The 25,197-nt window shown below is 39.3% G+C and overlaps 1 protein-coding gene across 7 annotated transcripts; it reads left to right on the top strand.

Moving 5' to 3' along the window:
* The first annotated feature begins 1 nt into the window (after nt 1).
* MPHOSPH9 (M-phase phosphoprotein 9) lies at nt 2-23,452 on the top strand. Of its 7 annotated transcripts, none has more exons than XM_079322961.1 (25): nt 16-213; nt 1,291-1,369; nt 2,532-2,664; nt 2,912-3,062; nt 4,220-4,309; nt 7,149-7,525; nt 7,915-8,038; nt 8,692-8,782; nt 9,993-10,099; nt 10,501-10,626; nt 11,398-11,834; nt 12,424-12,582; nt 13,482-13,569; nt 14,389-14,607; nt 15,401-15,448; nt 15,815-15,879; nt 16,316-16,417; nt 17,941-18,078; nt 18,222-18,397; nt 19,139-19,303; nt 19,621-19,741; nt 20,059-20,162; nt 20,979-21,184; nt 21,518-21,586; nt 22,436-23,452. In XM_079322961.1, exons 3-25 carry the CDS (start codon nt 2,558-2,560, stop codon nt 22,535-22,537), a joined length of 3,372 nt encoding a protein of 1,123 aa, XP_079179087.1. In that variant the 5' UTR covers nt 16-213; nt 1,291-1,369; nt 2,532-2,557; the 3' UTR covers nt 22,538-23,452. The 7 variants fall into 7 exon arrangements, 6 of the variants coding, with proteins under 6 accessions (XP_079179091.1, XP_079179089.1, XP_079179090.1 ...); XM_079322962.1 differs by having other exon boundaries at nt 1,288-1,369; XM_079322963.1 differs by lacking the exon at nt 1,291-1,369 and having other exon boundaries at nt 9-213; nt 18,222-18,364.
* The last annotated feature ends 1,745 nt before the right edge of the window (nt 23,453-25,197 follow it).

Raw genomic sequence — 25,197 nt, 5'->3', positions numbered from 1 at the left:
CAGCGAATCAGCGCGGGAGGCGCGGGCTGGCGCGCGCTCGAGGCGGCCAATCACGGGGCCGCGCTCAGTGCGGAGCGCCCTCTATCCCCGGCCGCACGTTCCGAACTCTCGGCCGCCGCTCGCCGGGCGGGCGGCGCAGGGCCGAGCCTGTTCGTCTCCTCACGGCCGCGGGAGGAAGCGGCTGCCGTGCGCCGTGGGCTCCCAGCGATGCGGGTATGAAGCGAGCGGGCCCGCGGGCAGCCGGCGGGGTCAGCGCCGCTGCGCTTGGCCGGGTCCCCGCGCCCGGTACCGGAGCCGCGAGGCCGCCCCGGGCGCGCCGCCCCTTTCCCCGCAGAGTGATGGGCGCTGCAGCCAATCGGAGGCGGCGGCGCTGTCAACATCGCGGAGCGCGAGGAGCGGCCGCCCAATGAGCGCGCGGGGGCGGAGCTTGGCCTGAGCGGGGCTGGGGCCGCTGGTGCAGGGACGGGACAGCGGAGGGGCCGCGCCGAGTGAGGGGCGACATGTGAGGGGCCTGGGCACAGCCGGCGGAGCGCCGTGTTCGTGAGCGGACGGGGCGCGCAGCGAGCCGGGAGGGGGTCACGGACTGACGGGAGGCGGCCCCGAGGGGCAGACGTGGCGAGAGGGGTCCCTGCGGGGGCTGAGCCCCTGGGGCTCCTGAGGACAGCCCGGGCCGCTGCAGCCCCGGGACTCGGTGTCGCTTCTGGGGGTCCCTCAGGGCCCGTGGGGCGATGGGGGCCTGGCGGGCGCTGAGGCGCCGCTGAGGGATCTGCGAGGGCTCGGAAGGAATGGGGTCAGGCTCAGGAGCGATGCAGAACCCCACGGGCTGTGCGCCGGCGTTTGCATCGGCATCAACCCCGATATTTCCGAGTTAAAAACACCTCGCATATTGGTTTTTTTTTTTTTTTTCCCCCAACCGTGCCCCTTTCTGCAGCTACGTGGCCGTATAAGGACCGTGCCGTGCTGTGGGCTCCGTGGATGACAGCGCTCCCGCAGCACAGTTACAGCTCGCTAATAATTTTTTTTTTTTTTAATCGAGAACAGACTTCTAATGAGGTTATGAAACGAGCCTGTGTCACTGCTAAGTCCCACCCATTTGCTGTGCTGCTGAGATAGGCCACCCATGATTCCATCCTGGGGATTCGGGGGGGATTTCGATGCTCCAGTGACACTCCAGCCTCAGCTTTAGCTGTCACCTTAGCAGTCTGATAACCTCCAAGTTTTGCAGACTTCTGACCTCTAGAAAAAGGAGAAAAGCCTTGTTTTTCTTCTTATTTTCTTTATGCCAAGAAGCTCTGCCAGAGGATGTGTTTGTCTGTGATAACCTCCTTCCAATTCTGGCATTTTCAGCCCTACCCAGAGGAGATAGTGAGTGAGTACCCAAAAGATATTTCTGCTAAAGCCTAGCAAGCTCCAGTAAAACAGGGAAAAATAGGGCAGTTGTCCATTAGTTTCCTTCTGGTGAAAATATTTGATACTTCTGAAGCTATCAGAGATTTATATCCAAGAACTTGCAAATAATGAAAACTGGAATCTGTAAAACCCATCAGCATGTCTTGGTAAGCCCTGTAAAGAGGGATGGTTGTGCTTTTGGAGGTGTTGTGCTTCTTTAAGGCAGCAGGAATTTATTCTTGGCATTATCAGACTACCAAGATGTTATTTCTTAACATCTCTTTTTACTCTCCATCCATAAAATGATCATAAGGTTTTTCTTCAGTGTTTGAAGACAGGCTGAATTCACCAGGGTGTAGAACATGCTGAAAAAAGCCCTATGTAAGAACTGATTAATTAATCTATTTAAACTATTAGTGAAAGTATGCAAACTGGAAGAATATTTTCATCAGCCAGTCTGCTTTGAGTACTGTAAGACTGTGGACCAAGTATTGTGTATTTATTTATTTATGATGCTTTCAGTAGCCAGCTGCTGTTTTAATCATTGTAGGATTCCTGTTTGACTCCTTTTTTTTGTTGTTTTATTAATTGGTCAGAAATGCAGCACAATTTCAAAGCTTTCTGACTTTAATGTTACATAATAACAATGAAACAAGTCATCTGTGAAAAAAGTGAGCCAAATATTACACACAGAAACAAGTCTAACTCACTTGGTCTCAGTTTTATTATTTTTGGTGAGTGTTTCTTCCTGTGAAGGTTCAGATCCTCAATCACATCTAAATGCATCAATAATAGGAGATTTCACACCTTGCACATGGTCTGGGCAGCCCCACAAAAACAACTAGACCCCAACAACACGTTTTTACCTGGAATGTTTTGCATCCAGACATCCTTTCCAGCCCAGTCTGGATGTTTTGGGAATCTCTTGGACTTTGGGAGAGGCACAAGGCTGATTGAGCAGCACCTGTTTGCAGGGCTGGCACAGAAGGGAGGGAGCCTGGCTGAGGAATATTTGCTTTTTTTGGGTTGGTTTGGCTGACACACCTGTCTCTTCAATTCTAATTCTGTTTCTTGACACAATGAAGTGATTTTTTTTTTTTTTTTTAAGAAGGAGGGTGATGCTTATTTCTCTCTGTTTTCAGGGTAATGCCATACTTGGGACTAAGATATGGAAAGCAGGGATGTGGTGAATTCTGGACAAGAAACCCCTTCATCCTCTGCAGACTCTGATGTCAGAAACACCCACAGCTCTGTCTGTAACTTGAATTCTAACAGGTAACGTGCTGAAGGAATCACTAACAAGTACTTTTATTATTTTGGTTCTGCTTAGTTAGCATCCCTTCACAGTAATACTGGTATTGATGTGAAATTTTTCTGTCACCATGCTGAGAGTAAATTGTAGTATAAATTGAGTGTATAATTCCCTTCTGGCAGCCTAGCATATGTGGTGTATTGTTTGGGCCACTGTGTTGCACACCTGACTCAATAAATAATTGAATTGTTTTTCCTTGTGTTTCATTAGAAGTCCTTCATCCAATCCCAATGGAGTTTCTGGTTACTCAGGGAATACCAGGTCCTCATTAAAACCTGGTTCTGATGAGCTGCTTGCCTCCTTTATGCAAGATATCCAGAACATTGGACATGCTGACTCAGAAATTGTGAGGAACTGTGAGGTATTTGATATTAAAGTTTATTTTTTAAAATTAATTAATTTATTAATATATTTGCATTGCATTTTGGAAGGCAAATCTAATGATAAAATTCAGCAGCAAGATCTGTGTTTATTCTTAATGATGATTTACAATAAATGAACTAATCACCTGGCTGGATTTTACTGCAGTTTTATCTTAGTGTTTTACAAGAATTTGTCTTTACATCTTGCTGGTTTATGATATGGATTTGAACATTTTTTTCCCAAAGTTAAAATAATTTTGAACTGAAAATTTTAAACCATTAAAACTGTATCACATCAAATTGGTCCTAGAAATTAGAAGGTTTTTTTTCTAAAAATGGTTCTGTTTTTCTTTTCTTATATATATAATCCCTTTGTAAAAATGTGTAGGTGATTAGTTTGTTTCCAGACTTAAACCAAGACAAAAATAATGATTTGGTTTCAACGAACTAATTCTCCCAAACACTTTTTTGAATGCTTTTTGTCCTTTTTGTCTTTTAAATTTTATCATTATTTTTAGTGATCATAAAGAACATCAGTTTTCCACACCATGGGCTTGTTCTTGCAGATTTTTGAGCTTCTTGGCTGGGATCCATCCAAGTGTGTGTTGACAGATGCTTAATTTGGGTTCTCTTTAACACCTCCAGGAACAGAATATTGATGTCTGTGTCCCGTGTCCTGTGCTTCAAGCACCAGGCTCCATAAACATTAACATAAAAGAGTTTTTAAACATCAGGTTTTGCCATGTTTTAGGAATGCTGTATATTTGATTTTTTAAAGATTATCTCTTTGTTTCCATGACATAATTATACATCATGGCCTTTAGCTGGATTGCTGAGGGGAGGAGTTTCTTACTGAAGTGGGTGGACAGAAGGGTGTTTAATTCTTAATTTTAGAATTGCCTGTAATTAATGGAACTGGAATCAAACATACCAGAATTTGACTGTTGTCTGCTGGCAGCTGTTCATACTTTTAGTTTCCACTGATTGGCATGGTGGGGGCTGAATGTACTGTGGGGTGGGCAACCACAGTGCTGTTACTCAACTTTGTATTCCATCAACACCCAAGGATGGGATTGCAAAACTAGTTGTAGGCAGAGAAAAAGGTAAGAGGTGCAATATTTCTGTGCTTTAATTATTTTACTTTGTGATTTAATAGACAAGGTGGCTTCAGCTACTGAGGCTGGTAGAAAAACAATGCCAGGAACAAATAAATGCCCAGCAAGAGCAGTTCCACCATCAAATCCAGGTGAGCAATGACTGTTCATGGAGCTAGATAAAGCTGAATGATTCTTTTTTTTCTCCCTCCAACTCTTCACTCCTCCAAAACAATGCAGAGAGGCAGTTAATGGAAGTGGATCATTGGAGTGCTGTTTAAAGGATGCATATTTGAGACAGCCTTGGCTAATTAACAAGTCACTGTTAGGATCCATTTCAGGAGTGATTTGTGGATTTTTTGTTTTCAATTATTTTGTTTTCACAAATGTTTGGTTCAGAATGCTCACATAATAATGGGATTTTGCAGGTGCAAGGTTTTATTAACTGTTAGACAGTATAATTTTTAATTTTGAGACAATGTAGGTTTTTTCTTCATTAAAAATGTTATACAACTTAGTATCCCCTCATCCAAAGAGTGTATAGCCCAGGAAAACCATCACTGTAATAGCTGAACACCTATTTCACCTTCAGTTGAACAGTTTCCTTTCTAAGAATGAAAAATAACCCATATGAAGGTTCATATTTTTGCTGAACCCCTATTTATCCAGTAGAATAGAAGAAATGTATATGTGTATATAGCAGACAGTAATACTATAAATATATAATGCTTAATATCTTCATCATTTTGGTTGCTGTTTTTCCCTTCCCTTTCCTGATGCCCTCCACACTAGTAGTAATCAGCAGTTCCTGAACTGAATTACCAAGAGGTACTGTCCTTTTATCCTGTTTCTCCTGCCTCACCTTCCACCCCTCCCATTTGTTATTTTTGTGTTCCTTACCCTTGTTTTCCCTTCCTCTTACTGTAGTGGTTTGATTCACTTGTTGCTGATCATAGTCTTTACTAATCCATTGTGTTGGCTTTGCTGTTTTTTGTCTTTTTTTAATAGGAAAGGTTACCTCTGGAAGAGCTGAGGGTGTGGTGTCAGCAGGGACTCACTGCAGGGGTTCCCACACTAAATACAAAATCAGCAGCTGTAACTGAGTTGTGTGAATGCATTAAAGGAAATAGATGCAGCTGTTCCAAACTTACACTGGTGTGCCAGTGACATAGTGAAAACACTGAAACAGACAACTCAGAGAGAGTGATAAAAGGACACAGAAATAATAATAATTGACTTTTTGTGATAGAAAAACAAGGTGCTGCATCAGCACTGACATGTCTCTGAGGAAAGGTTTGCTCCATGCTGGGTTTCAAGACCAAGTGTGCTTATAAAAATCTCCATCCATGTGAGAATAGGGATAAAAAGACCTTGAATTCCTTTTGGAATCAGTGGGGTCAGCCCTTGGCTTATGTGATCTATACCATGAAAAAAAACTGTGCCAGGGACAAGCTGTCACCAGCTATGAATCATCCCAAGATCAGACTTTATCAAAGAGATTTTAAAAACAAAATTATTATTATTTGGGATTACAATCCCAAAACTGTAGAAAGCACATCTTATTTTCCCCATTTTTTAAAAATCTCTTGTAGTTATTTGTGACTATGCAAAAAGAACTAAAATGCAATTTAATTGGAATTGGAGCCTTTCACTTTTCCTGCACAGGATATTGATGACAAAGATTAAATATCAGCAGTGAATCTGATCTTCTTTCCCTCCACTCCAGTTCTGTTCTTTCCCTTCTGTTCTCCTTTCCCTACCTTCCTGACAGTTGGATCACAAATTATTGCTGCAGTCATGATTGAAATCATTAGCAGAACACAAAGCTTTGTAGTGGAAGGAAACTTCATCCCAAGTTTTTTGTTTGTTATTTTTGGCAGAGAAAGGCTGAACTAAAATTCAATTGTTTGTTTTATTGCAAGTTAATCAAAAATCACGTAGGTTCCTCTGAAATTAAGTCTTCTTTTTTATTTCTTACTTTGAGAGAATAAATCATTTTTGTTCAATTTGTGCTCTCCTGTTGCTATTCACATGTGAGTAATGTACTGTAGTTCTGTAAAAAAACATAAGTTCCATGTTCTTAAAATTATTGCAAGTTTTTTTCTTCTTTCTTTCCTGAGGGAATTAGTTTGAAATATACTCTTGACAACAATTCTATGCTCTGTCTTGTCAAGAGCAAGAGTTGTGTGCTGCTGCAGTTCAGTAATCTCAGTTGAACTCTTCAGAAGTGCTGGCCACAAGCACAAATGTAAAATCTCTTCACAGCCCTTGGCAAAAGCATTAATTATTTCTCAGAGCTCTTTCAGTATTGCCAGTGCACAACTGTAAAACTTAGAACTTAAAAAAAATAACTTACCTAATAGACTGAAGTAAGTATTGTCAGACATTGTAGACTGAAGAGTAAGTGACCTGTTAAATCTAGTGGGCCAGTTATGGGTTTACTCCACTCCATCAGACACCAAAACCAATCAAAAGGTGGAACTTTGTACCATATGAACCTAACAGCATAATATCTAAATTGGGTTTTTTAAAGTTGAGTTTTATGCAATAATCTTGCAGAGGTACATTATCCTATTTTCATAATAGAGTAATGGTTAACACTTCCATTAAATCATCCTTGCAATCTTTAAAAATGTATATCCAAGCGAAACAGTGTTTCAGACCTAAATTTAGCCAAACACCCGGATAGTTTGTATTTCTTTAGCTGGTTGGTGTGTAACTATAGTTCAGAGTGCAATTAGTGAATACATTCATGCATGTTTCTTACATGAATTAATGACTACTGAGACTCGTAATTCACTGCATGGAGTTCAGGATTGTTCCCATGGACATTTGACTGTTATGCACAGTATGTATTTATCTACTTTATGCATGAGGTGTCTGCACATGAAAACTTGGGAGTTATAGGGAATAAATGCTGCAATAACACCAATGGAAGATGCATCAAGGGATGGCAGGATCTCACGGGAATTGTGCCTTTCCCCCGCGCAGCTGATTCAGGATGAGATAAAGCAGCTGGTGAGGTTGCAGAGCAGCAGGAGCCGGGCTTTGCTCACCGATCCCTTTCCCATGGGGATGCGCTCGGAGGCGTTCGAGGAGCAGGAGAGCCTGGTGAGCCGGCTGAGATCCGCCGAGGGGGAGGCGCGGCCCGAGGGGGAGGAATGTGCGGGCAGCGAGGGCTCCACCAGCAGCGGCTGCGGCTCCGTGTCCGCCTGCGAGCTGAGCCCCGCCCGGCCCGGCGCGCAGCCAAGAGAACTTCCCGCGGAGAAAACACAGGCAAATCCTCTGGGACACAGCCATGGGTTCGTTTTTCCTGCTGGGTTTGAGCATAAAGCTGATGAGGATCATCAGCGTGGGAAAAAACCCAGGTAAGTGATAAACTGTCCAAATATGTTAATTTATCAGTAAAAGCTGGGAACTTGTCCGAGTTGAATGGGACCTCTTGATGTTCTGTTGTTGCTTGATAGATAAATATATTTCTTTAGCCTAATGCTTTTTAATGATGCAGGTCTGCATCTCCAGCTGGAGAAATACTTTTTGGGGAAATACTTTTTGTAGATATATTTAAGGGGAAATACTTTTTGTAGGTATATTTAAGGGAAATACTTTTTGTAGATATATTTAAGGGAAATACTTTTTGTAGATATATTTAAGGGGAAATACTTTTTGTAGGTAAATTTAAGGGAAATACTTTTTGTAGGTGTATTTAAGGGAAATACCTTAAGGTGGGTGTATGTTTGTGTTTCTTACCATCTAGTAAATCTTTAACATCATGGGCACAAAAGTTGAAACAAACCCAACCAAAAAGAGTAACTGCAGATGAAGCATGTGTGAGCTCTATGCAAGAAAATGAGAGAATGAAGGGGTTGCCACTTGAGAATGTAAGTCTTTTTATTTCATTGTTTTTCTGATGCTATTCTTGTAACTAGTATTTTTTTCAGAGTTACAGCATGTTCTCATTCTGCATATACTTTCATATTTTAAGCATTTGAGTTCCCATTCACATATTTAAAGTTTGTGTGGGCAAAGTTTACTTCTTGGATCATTCCATACTTAGGTACAGAGCTATTTTGGCTTATTTTATTAATTACTTAATTTTTATCTTAACACCTCCCTGAGTGGCACATGTCCTTTCCTTGAAGAGATAAAGGCCACATTCAGCTGAAGCTTCAGGTTGTGGCAATTTATTGTGCCCTGTAATTTTTGAAGGTTCTTGGATTTCAGCTGGTGATGCCTCTTCTGGCACACAGGATTCTTTGTGTGTTAAGGCATTGACCACTTTGCTCAGGACAAAAACACAGGCACATGTCTTAGGAAATAGCAGTTTAATTATGTGGTGTAGCTTAGTTCCACTTTTGGCTATGATTACCCTCAATATAAATTCTGTAGGTTTGGATCATGCTGTATAATTGTATTTAATATCTTTGCTTAAAAGGACTAATAACATTTACATGCAATTTTTAAACATTATACCCTTGCTTTTTATTTTCTCTTGCCTTGTGATTTTCCTTCTGAATTTGTTTTGCATTTTTAGACAAACCTTACTGATGCTGCTTTGCCACCATACACTTTTTACCTCAATCAACCCAAGGAAAGTCCAAATTCCATAGTGTCAGAAGCTTCAGGTACAGTTAATTTCTTGTACTTTTGAATTCTCATTTTTAAAACTCTTACTGGAATGCATCTCCAATAACTTCAGGGAGGTGAGGAGGATTTAAGCACTGACAAGCTTTGCTGTAGCTTTAATTCTGCTTCTTGCTCCTGTTTTCAAACTGATGGCAGCTCCTGTGTATTGCTGCTGGCAGATGTAGGACATGCAGCAGTTGGCATTTTTTTCTGAATTTCTCAGCATTTCAAGGCTAAACTTTGTGTTTAAAATTGTTTCATAATGGAGTTAATGTTAATGTCATGGTAGGATATCAAATATTAGCTCAATGGTGTAGTAATTACAGGAGTTCATGGTAACAGAGGCAGAATTCCTTTAAGTCAAGGGCATAATTCAATAATTGTGTAGATAGACAAGAACAAAATAATGCAGTGTGTAACATGGTAATTCTTTAATTTTGGAGGGAGGGTTGCTTATTTTGTGTTTTGGTAAGGTTTGGCTTTGTTGTTTTGGGGTGTATGTGAGGGATGATTGGTGATAGATTTGCATGAGTTTGGGGGTTGTGGTTATTGGGTTTTTTTTATCAAAGCCAGACAACTAATTCACATATTTTGATCATAACAGGGTGGATTCATTTCAGTAGCAAACAGGGGCACAGAGATGCAGCCCTGCAAACTGTGTATAATTATTGCTTCTTCACAAGCCACTGAGAGAGGGACACATTTAAGAAATTGAAGTGGGATTGAGGCTGTGTCTGTTCCTCTTGTGCCATCCCTCTTAGTCCTGGTGGTTTGTCTTTGCATGCTACAGAGTGCTGCACAAATTGAAGGGTTTGTAATAGTAGGTGACTGCCTGGAATTATTCCTTGGGTGGTAGCAGTTTGAAGTGCTATACTGGAATCATTAAAAATATAACTTTGTGGTAAATGAGGGTTTGCCCCTTGAACACCAAATCTGTGTGTTTTAACTGATTTGTTGCTTTTTTTTTTTGCTGGTTCTTTGTGATGTGAGATTGATTATGCTGCCTGTGCTTTGCATTGAGATTTTGGTAACTCCTGGCCCAGTAACAAATGCTCTAATGACATCCTAAAGCAGTAGATGCAAATAACTAATACAGCATTCCTGTTACTGACAAAATAACATTTTACTAATGGATTTTGAATTCCTGTTCTACAGCTGCGAGTTTGAAATCTGTAGATTTAATTTTCTTTTGGTGTTTTTACTTATCAGGACTTTCATACTGGAAGTTAGATGAAAAAGAGATGTATCATACTTTACCAGAGAATTTCAGAAGTGAGTTGCCTGATGTTTTCTCCACAAAAGTATCACCAGTTCAGGTAAACTTTGTATATGTTTAAAAGTTGTCATGTAGTTGCTTTTTGTCTTTGCTGTTTGCCTGTGATGGAGAGAACCCACCCTCCAGAAGTTACATTCTCTGTGAGAACTCTTTTACCTCAGTCTCTTGTACCTGGCTCTTCCTGTACCCCATTAACCCCACTTGGAATTTACTGACCTTCTGTCATTCAAAAGAAACTGTATGTAGGAGATGAGACTTCACTAACTAATATGTTAAAGTGTATGTTCCTTGTTAAAACCCCTTTTTTAGCTGAGTGCATTGAATAAATCTACCTGTTCTGAGCTGCTTTATTAGCTAAACCCACCCCAAAATTTGCTTATCTCTGTTGGGGATGGTGGATTGTGTTCAGAAAAAATAATGTAGCAATTTTGCCTGTTGAAGTTGCCTTCTGCTGATGAAAGGAAGTTATCATCACTGAAGGATATTTATCATAAAAGACAAAGGGAAAACAAGCAGATGCCAGACCAGAGTTTTATGCCTCCTTCCCAGCCAAGTCACCCACCAGAGGTAACATTCATTTTTTTACTTGACCTGTCAGTTGAGGATATGTTGGGCTGGTTTCACATGGCTTGGGTCCTGCTGCCACCTCCAGTGTTATGCTGGAACAGCAGTTTGAGCAGCCCAGGGATGAAGCAGCTTGGGAAAGGATCCAGCTTGAAAAAATCTCTAAGAACAGCCTGAGCAGAGAAGCACCTTTGCTGCACAACCTTGAGAATGCTGCAGGAACAGACCTGCTGCTGCTGGGGCTGCAGCTGCTGAGCTGCAGTGGCAGGGTTTTCACAGTGCTTCCCACAGGATGAGTTCATTCCACCCATGAAGCAGAACAGGCACAGGTTGTGGAAATGATTCTTTATTGTATCTATTTTTTATACAGTTCTCAGCCCTGTACATAACCCAGTAATGGTGGCTGCTGTGTGACTGTATTGTTTAGGTAATTGATGAAGTGCTTTTGTAACCCTGCAAAGTTATTGTTTCAACAGACAAACAGACATCATAATCCTTCAGGTTGCATAACTGACATTTCAGAGATTTTCTAGAAAGATCTTGGATATGTCCTTTATTAATGGAAACTTAGAAACTCAAATTGCAGTTGTTGGGAATGTGTATTGTCATTTTGGTGTTACAGGTGCCTTCATTTTGTCATTTCCAAATGATTGTAATAATATTCAATATAATACTTGCAGTTAGTTAGATGGTTTACTGATGCCTCTAGATAGATTTTGTTCTTGTAAATAGAGTTACATCACAATTTTTTTAGCTTTGTAACTTATTTCCTAGATCTTGACGTTGGACCCAACCCTGCATATGAAACCAGGCCAGCAGAACCAGGGATGCTGCATTTTCAATGCTCCTGAAGACTCCACTCCCTTTTCTCCAGACTCTATGGCAGAGCCTGGATTTCCAAGTCATTGTGACACAGACTCTTTTTCACAGACAAGTCATTCATCTCAGTTAGATGATTCTCCAACACAGCCTGCCAGCAGCAGAGCTGTGCACTTGGACCTGTGGAGAAATCACCCATTCCAGAGTGAGAACAGGGCCAGCTCTCCCTTCCCAGTGGCATACAGGGATGCTGACAATGATCATTCAGCCAACACTGAGGAGGAAGAAACACTGACTCTAACTCCCTCTTCTGTTACTCAGTGTGCTGACAGCAGTTTGCCAGATTACAGCCTTTCAGTGGCATCTGTTGAAGATCCTGTGGTAATGTCAAAGTAAGTAATTTTTTCTTTTTTAAAAATCAAAAGTTTGGTACTTTCACAAAAGGAATGAAACAATAGTAGTAAACCAAACAAAATATGTGAGTTCTCTTGGTCATGTCTCTTTATACATAAAAATAAAAATACATCCTTCCCTCATAGGCTGTGTGAGGGAGTTCATTTAGGCAGAGAATTTCAAAGTTCTGAAGGAGAGTTTATTTTCCTCTTTAGAAGTGATTGTGGAGAAGCACAGAATTTACTGTGTTTAGGAAGAATAAACATTCTCCACTCACTGCTGAAGCTCTGATGATTTGCACATGGACAAGCAAACAGGGCATATATTCCATGCATGAGGGCTTGTAAAAATGTAAAGCTTTATATTGTGTTTGTGTATATTATTTGTATATAATAATAATAATATCTACCTCTACTAATGTGAAGACTTTTCTGCCTTAGATGACAAAGTTGTCTTTGCTTCAGCTTGAATGCAAATAGAGTTTTGTAATAGACATTTATATGCTGAGTTCATTATGTGCAAATGAATCCAGCAGTGCATGGTCATGTGGATGGCTGGAATTTTTTTTAATTCTTATATTGAAAATAGGATTAGGCAGAACCTGAGGGAAAAACACGCTCGACACATTGCTGATCTCCGAGCTTACTATGACTCTGAGATACAGAGCTTAAAACAGCAGCTGGAGTCAAGCCACAGAGCTGCTGCATCCCAGGACCTGAAGAAAATCAATCAAAGCCTTGCTGACAGGTACTGTTTGTCCTCCTTGTCTTTCTCTTTACATGGTGCTCTTCATATTTTAAAGGCTGAGTGTCCTTTTTTGGAATATCTTGAACAGTTTATGTCCCTCTTCAGTTCTGAAGATTTCCCTGTTAAATATAAATTGTGCATTATTCAATGCAGTTGCTAAGTTTGGCTGCCCCATCCCTGGTGAAGGGGCTGGTCAGGGCCCTGAGCTGCCTCATCTTGTGGAAGAAGTCCCTGCTCATGGCAGAGGATTGGAACTGGATGAGCTTTAAGGTCTCTTCCAACTCAAACTATTCCATGTTTCTGTGAAGATCAGTTCACTATTGTTTGACAGTAAATGTGTTGTTTGGATCACAGTTCTTGTTTGACCTGGATTTTTTTCTGGAGCCAGTGCAAGCTTTGTTCAGGAATGGCTGGCAGGCAGAGGTACTCCTGATCAGTTTCTAGTGGAATGATTTGTGTTGGAATATTGTGCTCTCCTGGTGTGCTGGTGAACATCATCCTCCTGTACCTTCCATGTCACAGGCACAGGTGACACAGGACCAGTCCTGAGTTCATTGGTGACTTTACCTTGGAGTCTGTGCCCCATTATCTACAGTTTGAGTGCTTGCTGTACAGAGAATATTGGTGTGATTTCTGTATAATTATTGCCAGTTAAAACACATATTGCCAACTTAGCTGAAATACTGCACAAAATTTGTGTGTTCCCATTTTCCTTCTCATCCCAGACCACCACAGCTCTTCTGAGCAGAGACACTGCAGGGGCTGAAAAATGTGGGAGGAGATCACAGGCTGGGCACCAAAATTCACAGGGATGCTGGAGGAAGGAAAAAAGACTATAAAATGTAGATCTATTATTTGAAAATTTCAAGAGATTGGTGTAATCTCTGTGTTCCAAATAGGTGTGACCAGTTAGATGCAGCTCTGAATGAAGCAAGTGCTCGCATAAAAGCCCTTGAAAATAAGAATAATCTGCTAGAAAAGCAAGTGGTAAGTATATGTTCTTAGATCAAGTTGCTTTTTAAGTAAAAGGGTAAAAGAACAAACTTTTTCATTAATAAGCTGATCAGTGTTTTTATACTTACCTCTTTTTATTTTTAACCTTTCCCTTAATATATAACATCAGCTCATATATCACACAGTGACTTTCCTACCTGAGTTTCTTAGGATTCCCTACTTGAATCATCATCACTTTTGCTCATGGATTTTTTCCAGGTTAGCAGGGATCAAACAAAGTCTGAGAGTGAAATACCATGATAATGTTTATCATATTTATTTTAATTTTTTCAAATTAATTAATTTTGTTTTAATTACTTTCTTATTAGAGCTATGATAAAAGAAATCTTACTTATGCTGGGGCAAAATACTCTCTTTAGGTGTATTTGCAGTTTTTCTAGCTAGGCCAGACCTGTTTGCTTGTGCATGAATTAATGCATAGGTGCATTTATTAGTCAAAAACCAGGACACTGTCATGAAAGTTGAACACTTTGTCATCAGAGTTAGACACCTGCAGAGAACTAATTCCAACTTCTTTAGACATTTTTCTATTCTGGGAAGTAAGTCAGTAAGATGGATTGGAGGCCTCACCTCTAGATATTTAAAATCCTATAAAATAAATACATTTTTTTGTTTTAATCTCATTTTCATTTATTCCAAATCAAAGAAATGAGCAAAACATCTTATTTAGTTCATGTACAGATATACCCTTGTTTTCTGTGATTTTAAGATAATCCTTTGAACTGAAATAAACAATCTGCCAGGGGAATAGGAATGTTTTTAACATTCTCAGAAATGTTTTCTGTCCTCTAGGCAGATTGGAGAGAACGTTTCTATTCCATCAGTGACAATTCCAAGGTGCTGCAGGAGCGGCTGGAGGAAACGCGCACCAGCCACAAGGAGAAGGACAACACCATCAGCCGCCTGAAATCCAGGCTCAAGGAGCTGGAGGAGGCTTTTGAGAAATTATCTTACAAGTTAACTGACAATACGAACACGAGGCTCCAGGAAGAAAACAAAATGTTTCAAAATGTGAGTGAGAAATGGACAGGGGTGTTGGCAGGGATGCAACAGCGAGTGCCTGAGTTTTACAGCTGGAAAGGAACAAGAAAACAGAAATTGCTCAGCTGGCTCCTTACTAGGCTGGGTGCTGGGGGGCACTGTGGGTCTAAAAGATATTTAAAAACAATTATTTAAGGCAGCAAGTGTGTACTTGATGTGGTAACTCTTGCAATAGTCTCAGGAATTTGATTACTCTAACTTGAGGATATTACGTGAAACTATTTCAGAAAGTAATTTTTCCTCTCTTAAGCTTTTTGGAGATGGATTAAACTTTTCATACCTCATCCCAACTTGCTGAAACTGGCCATTGTGTATGATTTTAGACTGAATCAAGTGAATTGTTCCTCTGATTCTTCAGGAAGAGCTTTATGGAATGTTTAAATGGACTGGCAGAATGGGTATTAGCTGGAAAAGCTACTTCATGCTTTAACTTCTTTTTTACAATTGAAATTTCAAAGCCACTTTTAAAGTTACAGAGAAATTTTACTGGTTCATTCATTCAGTTTCTTTAGGGACAAATAATTTGAGAACTAGAAATATATTCCATAAGTAGCTCTGTCTCCTCTTGTCCTGTCTTTAACTTTTTGTTCCAATTAGAAGATGATAAAAAGAACTGAACAAATACTATTAAAGTACATTTTGTATCCCCTGTAGTGCTTCTGCATGTGTTAGCCAAGCTGTTGAGATGATTTTACAGCAGCCAACAAAACTGTTAATTGGCTGTGGTCTCACTGTGGGTTGGTGTTCTTTTGTTTTGTTTTAGCTTTTAGGAGAATACGAGTCCCTTGGAAAAGAACATGAAAGAGTCAAGGTAGGCACACAGTGGATAATTAAAAACCCAAACATGCAAACTTTGTGATAATATTCCATGGAATTAGCTGAATTAACTTAAATATTTTGAAAAAGCTCAAACAAAAAAAATCCATATTTATTTTTACTGATAACTTCCTTCTTAAGAGTCCTGGAGGGAACAGGAAGGAAACTGGAATCTGTTATTCTCCAGTTATAAACAGCAAAAATGCTGCAAAGTCAGAGCTGAAGAAATTTAATGGACCCTTTGAAATAGGAAGGTGTAATTGATGTATTGTTTTCAAGACTGATGTGGAGTTACTTGGGTTTTATTTAATGCACTTCTGTAGTTTATAGGCTTTTTATATTTTTCTTTGTGTCTTTGTAGGATACATTAAATACAACTGAAAACAAATTGCTTGATGCAAACACAGAGATTTCTGATTTGAAAAGGTAACTGTGAAACTTATTATTGTTTTAACAATATGAAATACAAACTGTGGCCTAAACATCTACTCCCAGAATGTGAGGACTGTAGATCTTTGAAGTTTAATTACATTTTATAAAACATTTCATGTTGCTGCATGCTACTGATACAAACTAAAAATCTGATTAATGTAGGATATGCATGTTTTTTTTTCTACTTCTCTGCTTCCACAGCAGTGTCACCTGGTCCTGTCTTTCTGGCCAGATTACCTGATTTATTTAACTTCAAATTCAAATTCATATTTCTATCCATATTTAGATAGGGATGCATAGACAGAAATGCAGCAGTTGCTCTTGTTCTCCTGCTTCATCCAGAATATGTGAATAAAAATGAAGAAAACTCTTAAGAAATATGATGTTTATTTTATGCCATTTAAATCATCTCATAATGCATCTTTTTAAGGACAATTTTAAAACTTGAAGCTCAACTCAAGCAGGTGGAACATGAAAATGCTCTGAAACTTCGCCATATAAGTGAAAATCGTTTAAAAACCTCTTGTGCCAAGTAAGTGACCATCCAGACATGAAAACAATGTGTTTTGGAATAGCTTTTGACATGTTTTGGCTAAAAATGGATCAAGATGAGGTCAGTCCATGGGCTGGACTGGATTAAACACATGTGATGTAATCCAGAGATTGGGTGTGCCAAGAAATTATTAAACCCAAATAAAAACTGTGGCTGATGTATCTGACTTGGCAAACTGTCCCTGCTCTTCCCAAATAAGTTTGCTAGGTCTTAGCTGCTCAGCTGAATTCCCATACTCCACAGAGATCTTGGGAATACAGTCTGATAATGCAGTTAGACATTGGAGGTTTTCTTTGTGTGCCAGTGGTTTGGAAAGCTGATTCCTGTTTAGCATGGCTCTAAATACAGTTTGTACAGGTAACCTGAGTTCTGGTCCCAGTTCAAAACTCTGGTTTGAATTGGGAGTTTGTGTTAAAGAAATTCAAGTTGATCTGTGCTCTGGTTTTGTTTGTTTGGTGGGGTTTTTTTATGTCTTAAAGGTCTGAAAGGATTTGTCCCCCTCTGGTTTTTATTACTCAGTTCAGTGTCTCCCATTTCAGCACAGATGCTGTGGAGCCCAAAATGACAAATAATGGGATTTGGGGATGTCCATTGGGATGTATTGAACAGGAGTATCTTGGAGTCATTTGAATTTTGATGATTATAAACACAGAAATAATTTATGTATTAATATATTAAGGGACAGATTTCTATTTAGACCTCTTTTAATATTTATGAACCAGACCCCTCAACAATGAAGAGAAAAAAGAAGACCTGGACATGGCAGACCATGTTCATCAGGGAGTGAGGGATGTAAGAGCCAATATGGATTTAGGAGTTAATCTGTCCCTTACTGATCCCAGAGGCTCAAGGAAAGCCTCATTCCAATTGAATGCCCAGCAGGACAGATTTGCAGAATGGTGCCTATAGTTCATAGCTTGGGTAAACAAGTCCCTTTTTTCCTAATTATCTGTTTTCCTGTGTATAGAAATCATATTTTTCTCTTGATAGCTCAAGATAATGATATAGTAATTGATGCTTATTAGTTGATATTTGTCACTCTTGGATCATCAGTGCTGGCTTTTCCTTGTTTTTTGTTTTTTATTTTTCTAATAATAGTTGTCCAAAGGAAAGCTGGGATCAGATGCTCTGAACTACTGCAGTAATCTCCACCAAATGTTTTCATTTAATTAGTTGAGATCTACTTGCAACCCAAACCTGGGTCTGAGTAAGCAGCATTAAATTACAGGAAGATCTTTGTGGAGCTTTGCATTCTGAGCATATTGTGTAATTTAGACTGAAACCTCAACATATGTTTTGTTTTTTTTTTTCCCAAATATTCTATTTTTACTTTACAAGCGTGTTGTAAAAAGCAGGTTTTTCCCCCACCGTATTTACAAGTTTATTGTATATTTGTTTCTGTTTATTGGAATAAATAACAGGTTTTCTTAAAAAGCAAAACAGAAACAAACAAAAACCAACCCCAAACTCCAAAGCCTTTCATAATTTTTTTATTCCCACAGCAAGTTGGGAACTCCTGATGTCAGCAGGCGAAAGTGGTTGATACCAGGAGCTGAATATTCCATTTTCACTGGGCAACCTTTGGAAGGCCAGGAAAGCCCCAAAGACAACAGGCTGGAAGAAACTTATATTCCTTGTAGGTGAGTTGATTTCTGAAATCTGAACTAAACTAAAGTCTTTCACCAGGTTGTTGTTTATTCTGTTCATGTTTGGGTATATGAAATAAAATAAAAAAAAAAACTTGACCTTCTTTTTTTCCTTCCACCACCTCACATTCTTTAAGGCACAATTCTCCTCCTGAGAAAGACTCCTCACAGGAAGATTCTTCAACAAACACAATAGAAAAGAAAGAAAATGAGATGTCAGAAGCACCAATTATAAAAGCCTTTAGAGAACTTGAAGAAGGAAAAATATTTAAAGATTGGGGTACACAGACAGAAAAAGAAGATGCACCAGCTAGTAACTCTATTTTTATATTCCTGAACGTGTCTTTGCTGGCTTTTCTTTGCTTGCATGTCTTTTGGCTTTGGTATTCTCAGCATTCAAGTCCACCAGGCTTCAGGGATGGGATAAAAATGGTTTTAGCATGCAAACTTGTGGGATTCTCCTAAGAAAATTCAAAGTTAGACATCCAAGTGATTTGTTTAGAATAGAGGGAATGCAGAGATTGTTGTTAGGTCTTAAGCTGAAGACTAGTCAATGTCCCCTTTTCTAAGAATATCTCAGTATTTATAAACAGTATTTATAAACTCCATTTATTAATGGAGTCCTAACAAAGCTCTGGCTGCTGTAGATCCATTTTAGTTTCCATGGTTTTGTATGGGAGTGGAACTGAGGAAGTGGGACTGCCCTGAGCTGCTGTAACAATGCTGATTTAAACACTGAGTCTTTCTTAAAAGTTTGTATTCTGGGCCTCAGGCAGGTCCTTCAGCCTTTCCCAAAAGATGCTTTTGTCCTGATTTCCACTGTTTCCCTATTAAACAGTGTTACTCAGCATCATTTCTCCCTCACACACTGCAAAGATCCTTTCTCATGAGTTAAACTGTCTGTTCCATGAGTAGGAAGAGAGACTTGAGCAAAACAGCACAAATGCATTGATGTGAGGGAGAAAAAACTCACTTCAGGGGAATGTTTTTGAGTTCTTGTGTTTAAAAAGATTGATTAATACAACAGCTTTTTTTTTTGTTTTCTTTTAATTAGAGCCATCAACTCGACGTCAGACTGTTGGGTTTGTTGAACCTTCTTTGGTTGCAAACAGATCTCCAGAGAAGGGGAAGGAGCAGCACAGACCCAAAAGGTTCAGCTCTCCCTCTGGCCAGAGGTCATCATCCCTTCCTCCTGCCAACAGGAAATCCAACACTCCCAGTCAGTGCTTTTCTCAGCTTTGCTTTGTGTTACTCAAAAAGTTGAATCAAATCATGAAAGGTTGCTCTAGAAGATGGAAAATTAGGGGCAGGATGTCTGCATTGTTCTGACAGTCTGAAAAAATCCATGTCTGTAATCACAGAATATATGAGAGTTCTAAGTTTATTTTCATTTTTCCATGTTGTGATGCACTTCTCATCTAATTTAAATAAACATGTAGACAGCTTTGAAGAGCATTCTTTTAAGCTGTAAGCACATGAGTGGGAGGTACTGCACTGGGGAGTTTGAGGTAGATAAACATACTTTGTCTTTTGCAGCAAGAAGAGAAATAATGTTGGCACCAGTGTCTGTGACATACAGCCCAAAACGATCTCCAAAAGAAAACCTCTCTCCTGGATTTAGCCATTTGCTCAGCAGAAATGAAAACACAGTGACCAGGTATGAGTCTGGTGAATACAGTTGTGTTCTGATAATTTTTAGAGCAGCAGGATGTTCATCCAGGCTTAATGCTGCTGTTTCTTGATCATTAAATGTCCTTGAAAATGAGATGTGAAGATTTCTGAATATGAAGCTAAGTGGTGCTTTTAAAATCTGGCAAGGAACATCTAGAATGACTGAACAGGATTTAGAAGACTGCAAGTTTTCTAAAAAAAATAGAATTGCTTATTCAACCAAAAGGTGAAAAAATAGAAAATAATGTATTGCTTGATCCATGACTTCTAACAAGTAATTGCTGTGTGCTTCCTGCTCTGTAGATTTGATATACTTCTAGATGACCTGGAAACTGGTGCTACTTCTACTTTACAGCACAATAATCCAAGGAAAAGGCTCCAGTTTCACTCACTAGATGATGTAGAAGGTAATCTGTCAAAGTGGAGGGAAACTGTTCTTTATTTTTGTACCACAATTCTTTCCACTATGGTAGCTGCTTAACTAGAAAGCTGACTCTTTACTCAGTTAAGTCCAACTTTTAAAAATCCTCTAAATATTGCCTTATTCCTATAGACAGATAAATCCTGTTCATAGAGTCTTTTATTTTTATGTATATCTGTGTGTGCACGAACACAGTGGAACAAGAGAAATAATTAAATTGAGAAAGAAGGGAAATACATTTCCCTGTGCTTAACTCAGTTACCCAATGCATATCTTAGTGGGGTCTATATTAAGATGTACACACTGAGTCATACTAATAAAATTCTATTGCTAAACATTGCATTATGAACAGCAAAGAGTAACTAATAAAGCCAGTTGTTTCAGATTTTTTGAAATGATTGATCATTTCTCATTTCTGTAATCCTTGTCACAATATTCTGCTTTTTGGTTTTATCCATGCTCTTGTTTAGACTGGTGTTTGCATGACAACCAGTCAGCTTGGTGATATTTAGAAATGTACCAGCAAAACTAATTCCTAATTAGTACAACACAGGAATCTGGTTGTTAACCAAAAAATATGCTGTGTTTCAAAGATCACTTGAAAGATGACCCATACAAATGTTTTGCATTCCTTTGGGAAGCTGTTCAAGGCAAGTGACTGAGGCTTTGCTCGTCCCTCTCCTCAGTTCATGCACTGCCAAAACCACACTGCTTGTCCTGTCATTAGTTTCTTTTTCTGTCCTGTGTAAAAATTTCCCAGATAGTTACAAAACAAATTAAAAGACACCTCTTCTCTTGATAGGAAGGCAGCATTCAGGTGTCAGACACAGCTCCTGTACTGAGTCTGTCAGTAATGGAATGAAGAAAGCAGCAGCTTGGGAGGAGAGGAGCCAAAGATATGAGGCAGAGCAATCACCTTGTGAGGAAGATTTCAAGTACTCAGCAAGGATTACAACTCTGGCTGAAACAGAGAGGCTTTTTGATGAGCTGACTCACGAAAAGCAACAGGCAAAGATTATTTTTGTTTTCAAGTTGTGAGAAATCGTAATTGTTGTGTGAGAGGTGAGGGATGGAGCCATTTACTCATGGAATGCATGGCTGAAATTCAGCTCCAGTGTCACATCAGGAATGTGCCATTATCCTTCCCTGTCCCTAAATTCATTAGAGTCACTATAACACAAACACAGTGTGGGTGGCCTGGCACAGTATCACAGTGTTAAAGAACAAAACACTACATCTGTCTGTAATCCATACACCTCACCTCTCTTCTGTAACAGGAGTTAGGGAGGCTCATATTGGCTCTTGAAACTAATTTACAGCTGAAGTGTTTTCTGTTATTAGATTGAGGCTGCACTGAGCCGAATCCCTTGTTCTGGTGGAAGAATGACCTTGCAAGCAAGACTAAATCAGGTGAAAAAGCTTCTTTGTATTACTGGTCTCTTTTGTGCTTCCACAGTGGAGAATACATAATGTAGAGGAAAGATCCTCTGGGTAGTAAGTGTGATTATTCTGTGGGAATTTTTTTTAATGTTATGGTTTTATATTGTTTAATATTTTCTATTTTTTGTACATGGGATGCATTTTGCCAAATTTCTGCAAGAATCTTGTGCTAATGCTGAGAGGGAGATAAAGGCAATGCATTAACAAAATGCAGTGACTATGAAATAGATCCCTGAAGCTGCAGAGAGGATGTTGTGCTGTAGAAGAAATTGAGAAGTTTAGTTTTTGTCTCCTTGAAAATACAAAGAAAAAAGTAAGAAGGTAAAAATAACTGATTTAGGTGGAATACAGGGAAGTGCTTTCTGGAAAACTCTGCAGACTCTTTTGATAAAAACATGTTTCAAATTTGTCTTTTAGAGATCTCTTCAAAGCCTTCAACTTCAGCATTTCCTAAATTGTAATTCCAGTGTGTTTTACCAATTTATCAATATGAAATTAAAAGTGCATTCCAGTAAATCAATACTGCCACTCACTACAGTGATCAGCTGTTTCCTAAATATGCCTCCCTGATTATCAGCCTGTCCTAATTCTTGTCAGGTTTCTCTCATGGAGTTTTGCAAGTCATGTATTAAAAAAGCCAACAAATACATAAAAATAACATGGCAATGGTCTGGCTCTGTTTTTTGGGTGATAGCAATGCTCCTAAAGTTTCAAAAAGGAATATAGGAATGATAGCAGTTTCCTAATTTTAGAAGGAGCATTGGATTTTATGATATATTATTAATGCTTTTTGTTCTTTCTTTTAACTCTTCCTTTTAGGAAGCCCTGGAAGATCGTTTGGAAAGAATTAACAGAGATTTGGGGTTAATACGAATGACTCTGAAAAGATTTCATGTTTTAAGAACCTCTGCAAATCTTTGACAGTTCTTTCTTGACTGCAAATATTCTTTTTTTTTTCTTTTTTGTTTTGCACTAATATATATATATAAGGATGCACTCAGTAAATGCAAATCATTTTGTATTTTTATAAACCCTGAAAAGTAGTTTTGCAACCATGTTACCCTTTACAAACAGCAATATTTTGTACTTCAAACAGCCACCTCTATTTTAAATGTATTTTTGTTACACCTGAGAAATCAATGTTTATCCTGTATTGTAATATTTTTAGAAATATTAATTATTTTTAAATAGTGATATTCAATTTATAATAAGAAACTACAAGGCAGCTTGTTTTCAGAAAAAATGGTAGTGTTACCCTTTTGCACTTGGTTTTCCTCCACCGTTTTATAAATATTTATGGTGTGATGTAAATATTAGCCAAGAGGAGATTTTGGACTTTAATACAAAAATCATCATGAGTTACCTGTGTTGAAGAGAACCACTGTTCTGTGGTAAATCCTTTTAATTTAAACCTTTCCCATGGGTGTTTCTCATTGTGACAGAACTGTGAGCAATACTTGCACTGTGGCTGGCTGGGGCAGGAAAACCCTTCTGATTTATCTGATGTCTCCCAGCAGTCCCAGTGAGGGTGTTTTGATACTGTGAGTACCAGGATTCACCTGGCAGCAGCCTCCTGTCTCCCAGTGAACAACTCCACTCCAGGACTGGAATTCCTTTCCTGAAGTTACTGGTTCCATGTGCCAGACTGGGTTTCATGCCAGTGTTCTGTTCATGTACATTTCATGTATTTGTGAGCATAAAACAATTTTTCTTGGTGAAAAAATGCATATTTGCCAGTTGTCATATTGTTGCATTACTGTCCAACATTGATATTTTGGTTTGTATTTAAATATTAAATAAATGTTTAATTAGATTCTTTCCTCCTGCCCAAGTACAGTAATAGGCTCTGGGATATTACATCAGCGATAATGTAGGTTTTAATCATATTGTGTGTTTCAAATTCTGTCCTTGTTCAAGATGTTTAGCCACCAATGATGTGATTATAGGGCCAGAATAGCTGTCATAAAGGAAGCTTGAGAAGGTCTGATGCTAAAATTAGAGTGCTGTGGTTTAAGATATTTGATGAAGAGCTGTCCAACCATGCATGGTCTTTTCAAAAATTCTGTTGTTTTTGCAACCCCTTCTGTGGTTACTTTCAGTGCAAGATCAGAGCTGGGGAGAAGTCAAGGATGGGAGTTTCTAATTTTTCCCCTTTACTCTAAAATACAGAAATTTGGTGTGAATACTTGGAGAGGATTTGCCCCAATGCCTTTCCTGTCTCCACAAAGAGATGTACAATTCTGATGGCATTCCATGTTCTTACTGGTAATTTTTACTTAGAAGGGGTAAAGAGGGAGAAAAAAGGATCTTTACTTCCCTTCTCAGCTCTATTCAGCTGCAATTTTTCCACTATTTTGTTATTAACAGGTAAAATTTTAAAGCATTCTTCAGAAATATCAGTCAGCCAGCGGGAATTTTTCAAGGAATCCATCACAGGAAAATTTCATGAGTCCAGTAATGGTCTTGTTTTCTTTCATCAGTGCTACAGCAAAACCAAAGAATTTTCCTGACAGACATTAGAGGCAAGTAGGTAAATCAGCTCAGCTCTTTCACTGCCTCTCCTTGTAACCTCCCTTCATCTCCACTCCATTCTCTCCAGCACTATTCATATTCATGGATTCTTTTTTATTACATCCAGAAAACCGAATTGTGAGTCAGAATTTATTTTTTAATCAAAAGTCCTCCTCCATCTGTTGGAGTTCTTTAGGCTATTTCTGTTCTATTATAACACTGAAGGGGGGGTGGAAAAAGTGTTGCTTTTAGTAAACTTCTGGGCCAACCTTCTCAAATATCTGTGTGACCTGTTCAGTGTGGTGCCTTTGGCCTGATTCATCAGAGGGGCAGAGGCTCTGCAGTTCCAGATTAAATCAGTGGGAGGCCTGAATGCTCAGTGCTCCTGAAAATCAGACCCGAAGCACCAAAAACTGGGACACGGGGAGCCTTTACTGGGGGAACCAGGATTGTGCTGGCCCTGCCCTATGCTGGACATGGTCCTTTTGTTTTTAAACCCCTTCCAACTTTCCCTTAACACGTGAAAATTACTTTGTTCTCTCTTTGTGGACACATGAGGATTTCCAGATAACCAGAGAAGCTTTTGCTTCCTCTTTGGAGGACTTTAGTCATCTTCCTCCTGTATTCTCACCTGACACCTCCCAGCTCTGTTGGCATTTATCTCCTTTCCAGATCGACAAGGTCCTGTTTGGAGCCCCAGGCTCTCCTTTGCCTCAATCTGCCCCAGCAAGACACTCGCATGCCGAGTTTTCTCTATGATAATAAACATTTCAGTTTCGGAAAATAAAATTTCTGTTTGCTCACATCTCTAGAAAGCAGATTAAAAAAGTTGTAGCATTGATCGGTTTAGGCATAATCTGCCTTAACGTGGACTACAACTGGCTGTGGCAATGCAGGGAGCAGTTACAAAACAAACTGAGTGTTTTGGCTTTGCAGAGAGGGAAGAAGCGCTGGGACGATGCATCCTGAATGGAAAACAACAGGAAATTAGCGAAGGTTTAAAAGGCCACGGTAAATTTCATCGCAGGCTCTTTTTTTCTGAGGTTTCTGAATGAAACGATAGCTGAACT

Source organism: Erithacus rubecula, assembly GCF_903797595.1.
Source record: "Erithacus rubecula genome assembly, chromosome: 19".
NCBI classification, from domain to species: domain Eukaryota; kingdom Metazoa; phylum Chordata; class Aves; order Passeriformes; family Muscicapidae; genus Erithacus; species Erithacus rubecula.
This window is presented reverse-complemented; position numbering and strand designations above follow the sequence as displayed.

Coding starts and splice junctions, on each gene's coding strand:
- MPHOSPH9 (XM_079322961.1), top strand. CDS start 2,558: ATGGAAAGCAGGGATGTGGTGAATTCTGGACAAGAAACCCCTTCATCC. Junction 19,304..19,620: donor CAGGAAATCCAACACTCCCA/GTCAGTGCTTTT, acceptor TGTCTTTTGCAG/CAAGAAGAGAAATAATGTTG. Junction 21,185..21,517: donor TGACTCACGAAAAGCAACAG/GCAAAGATTATT, acceptor TTCTGTTATTAG/ATTGAGGCTGCACTGAGCCG.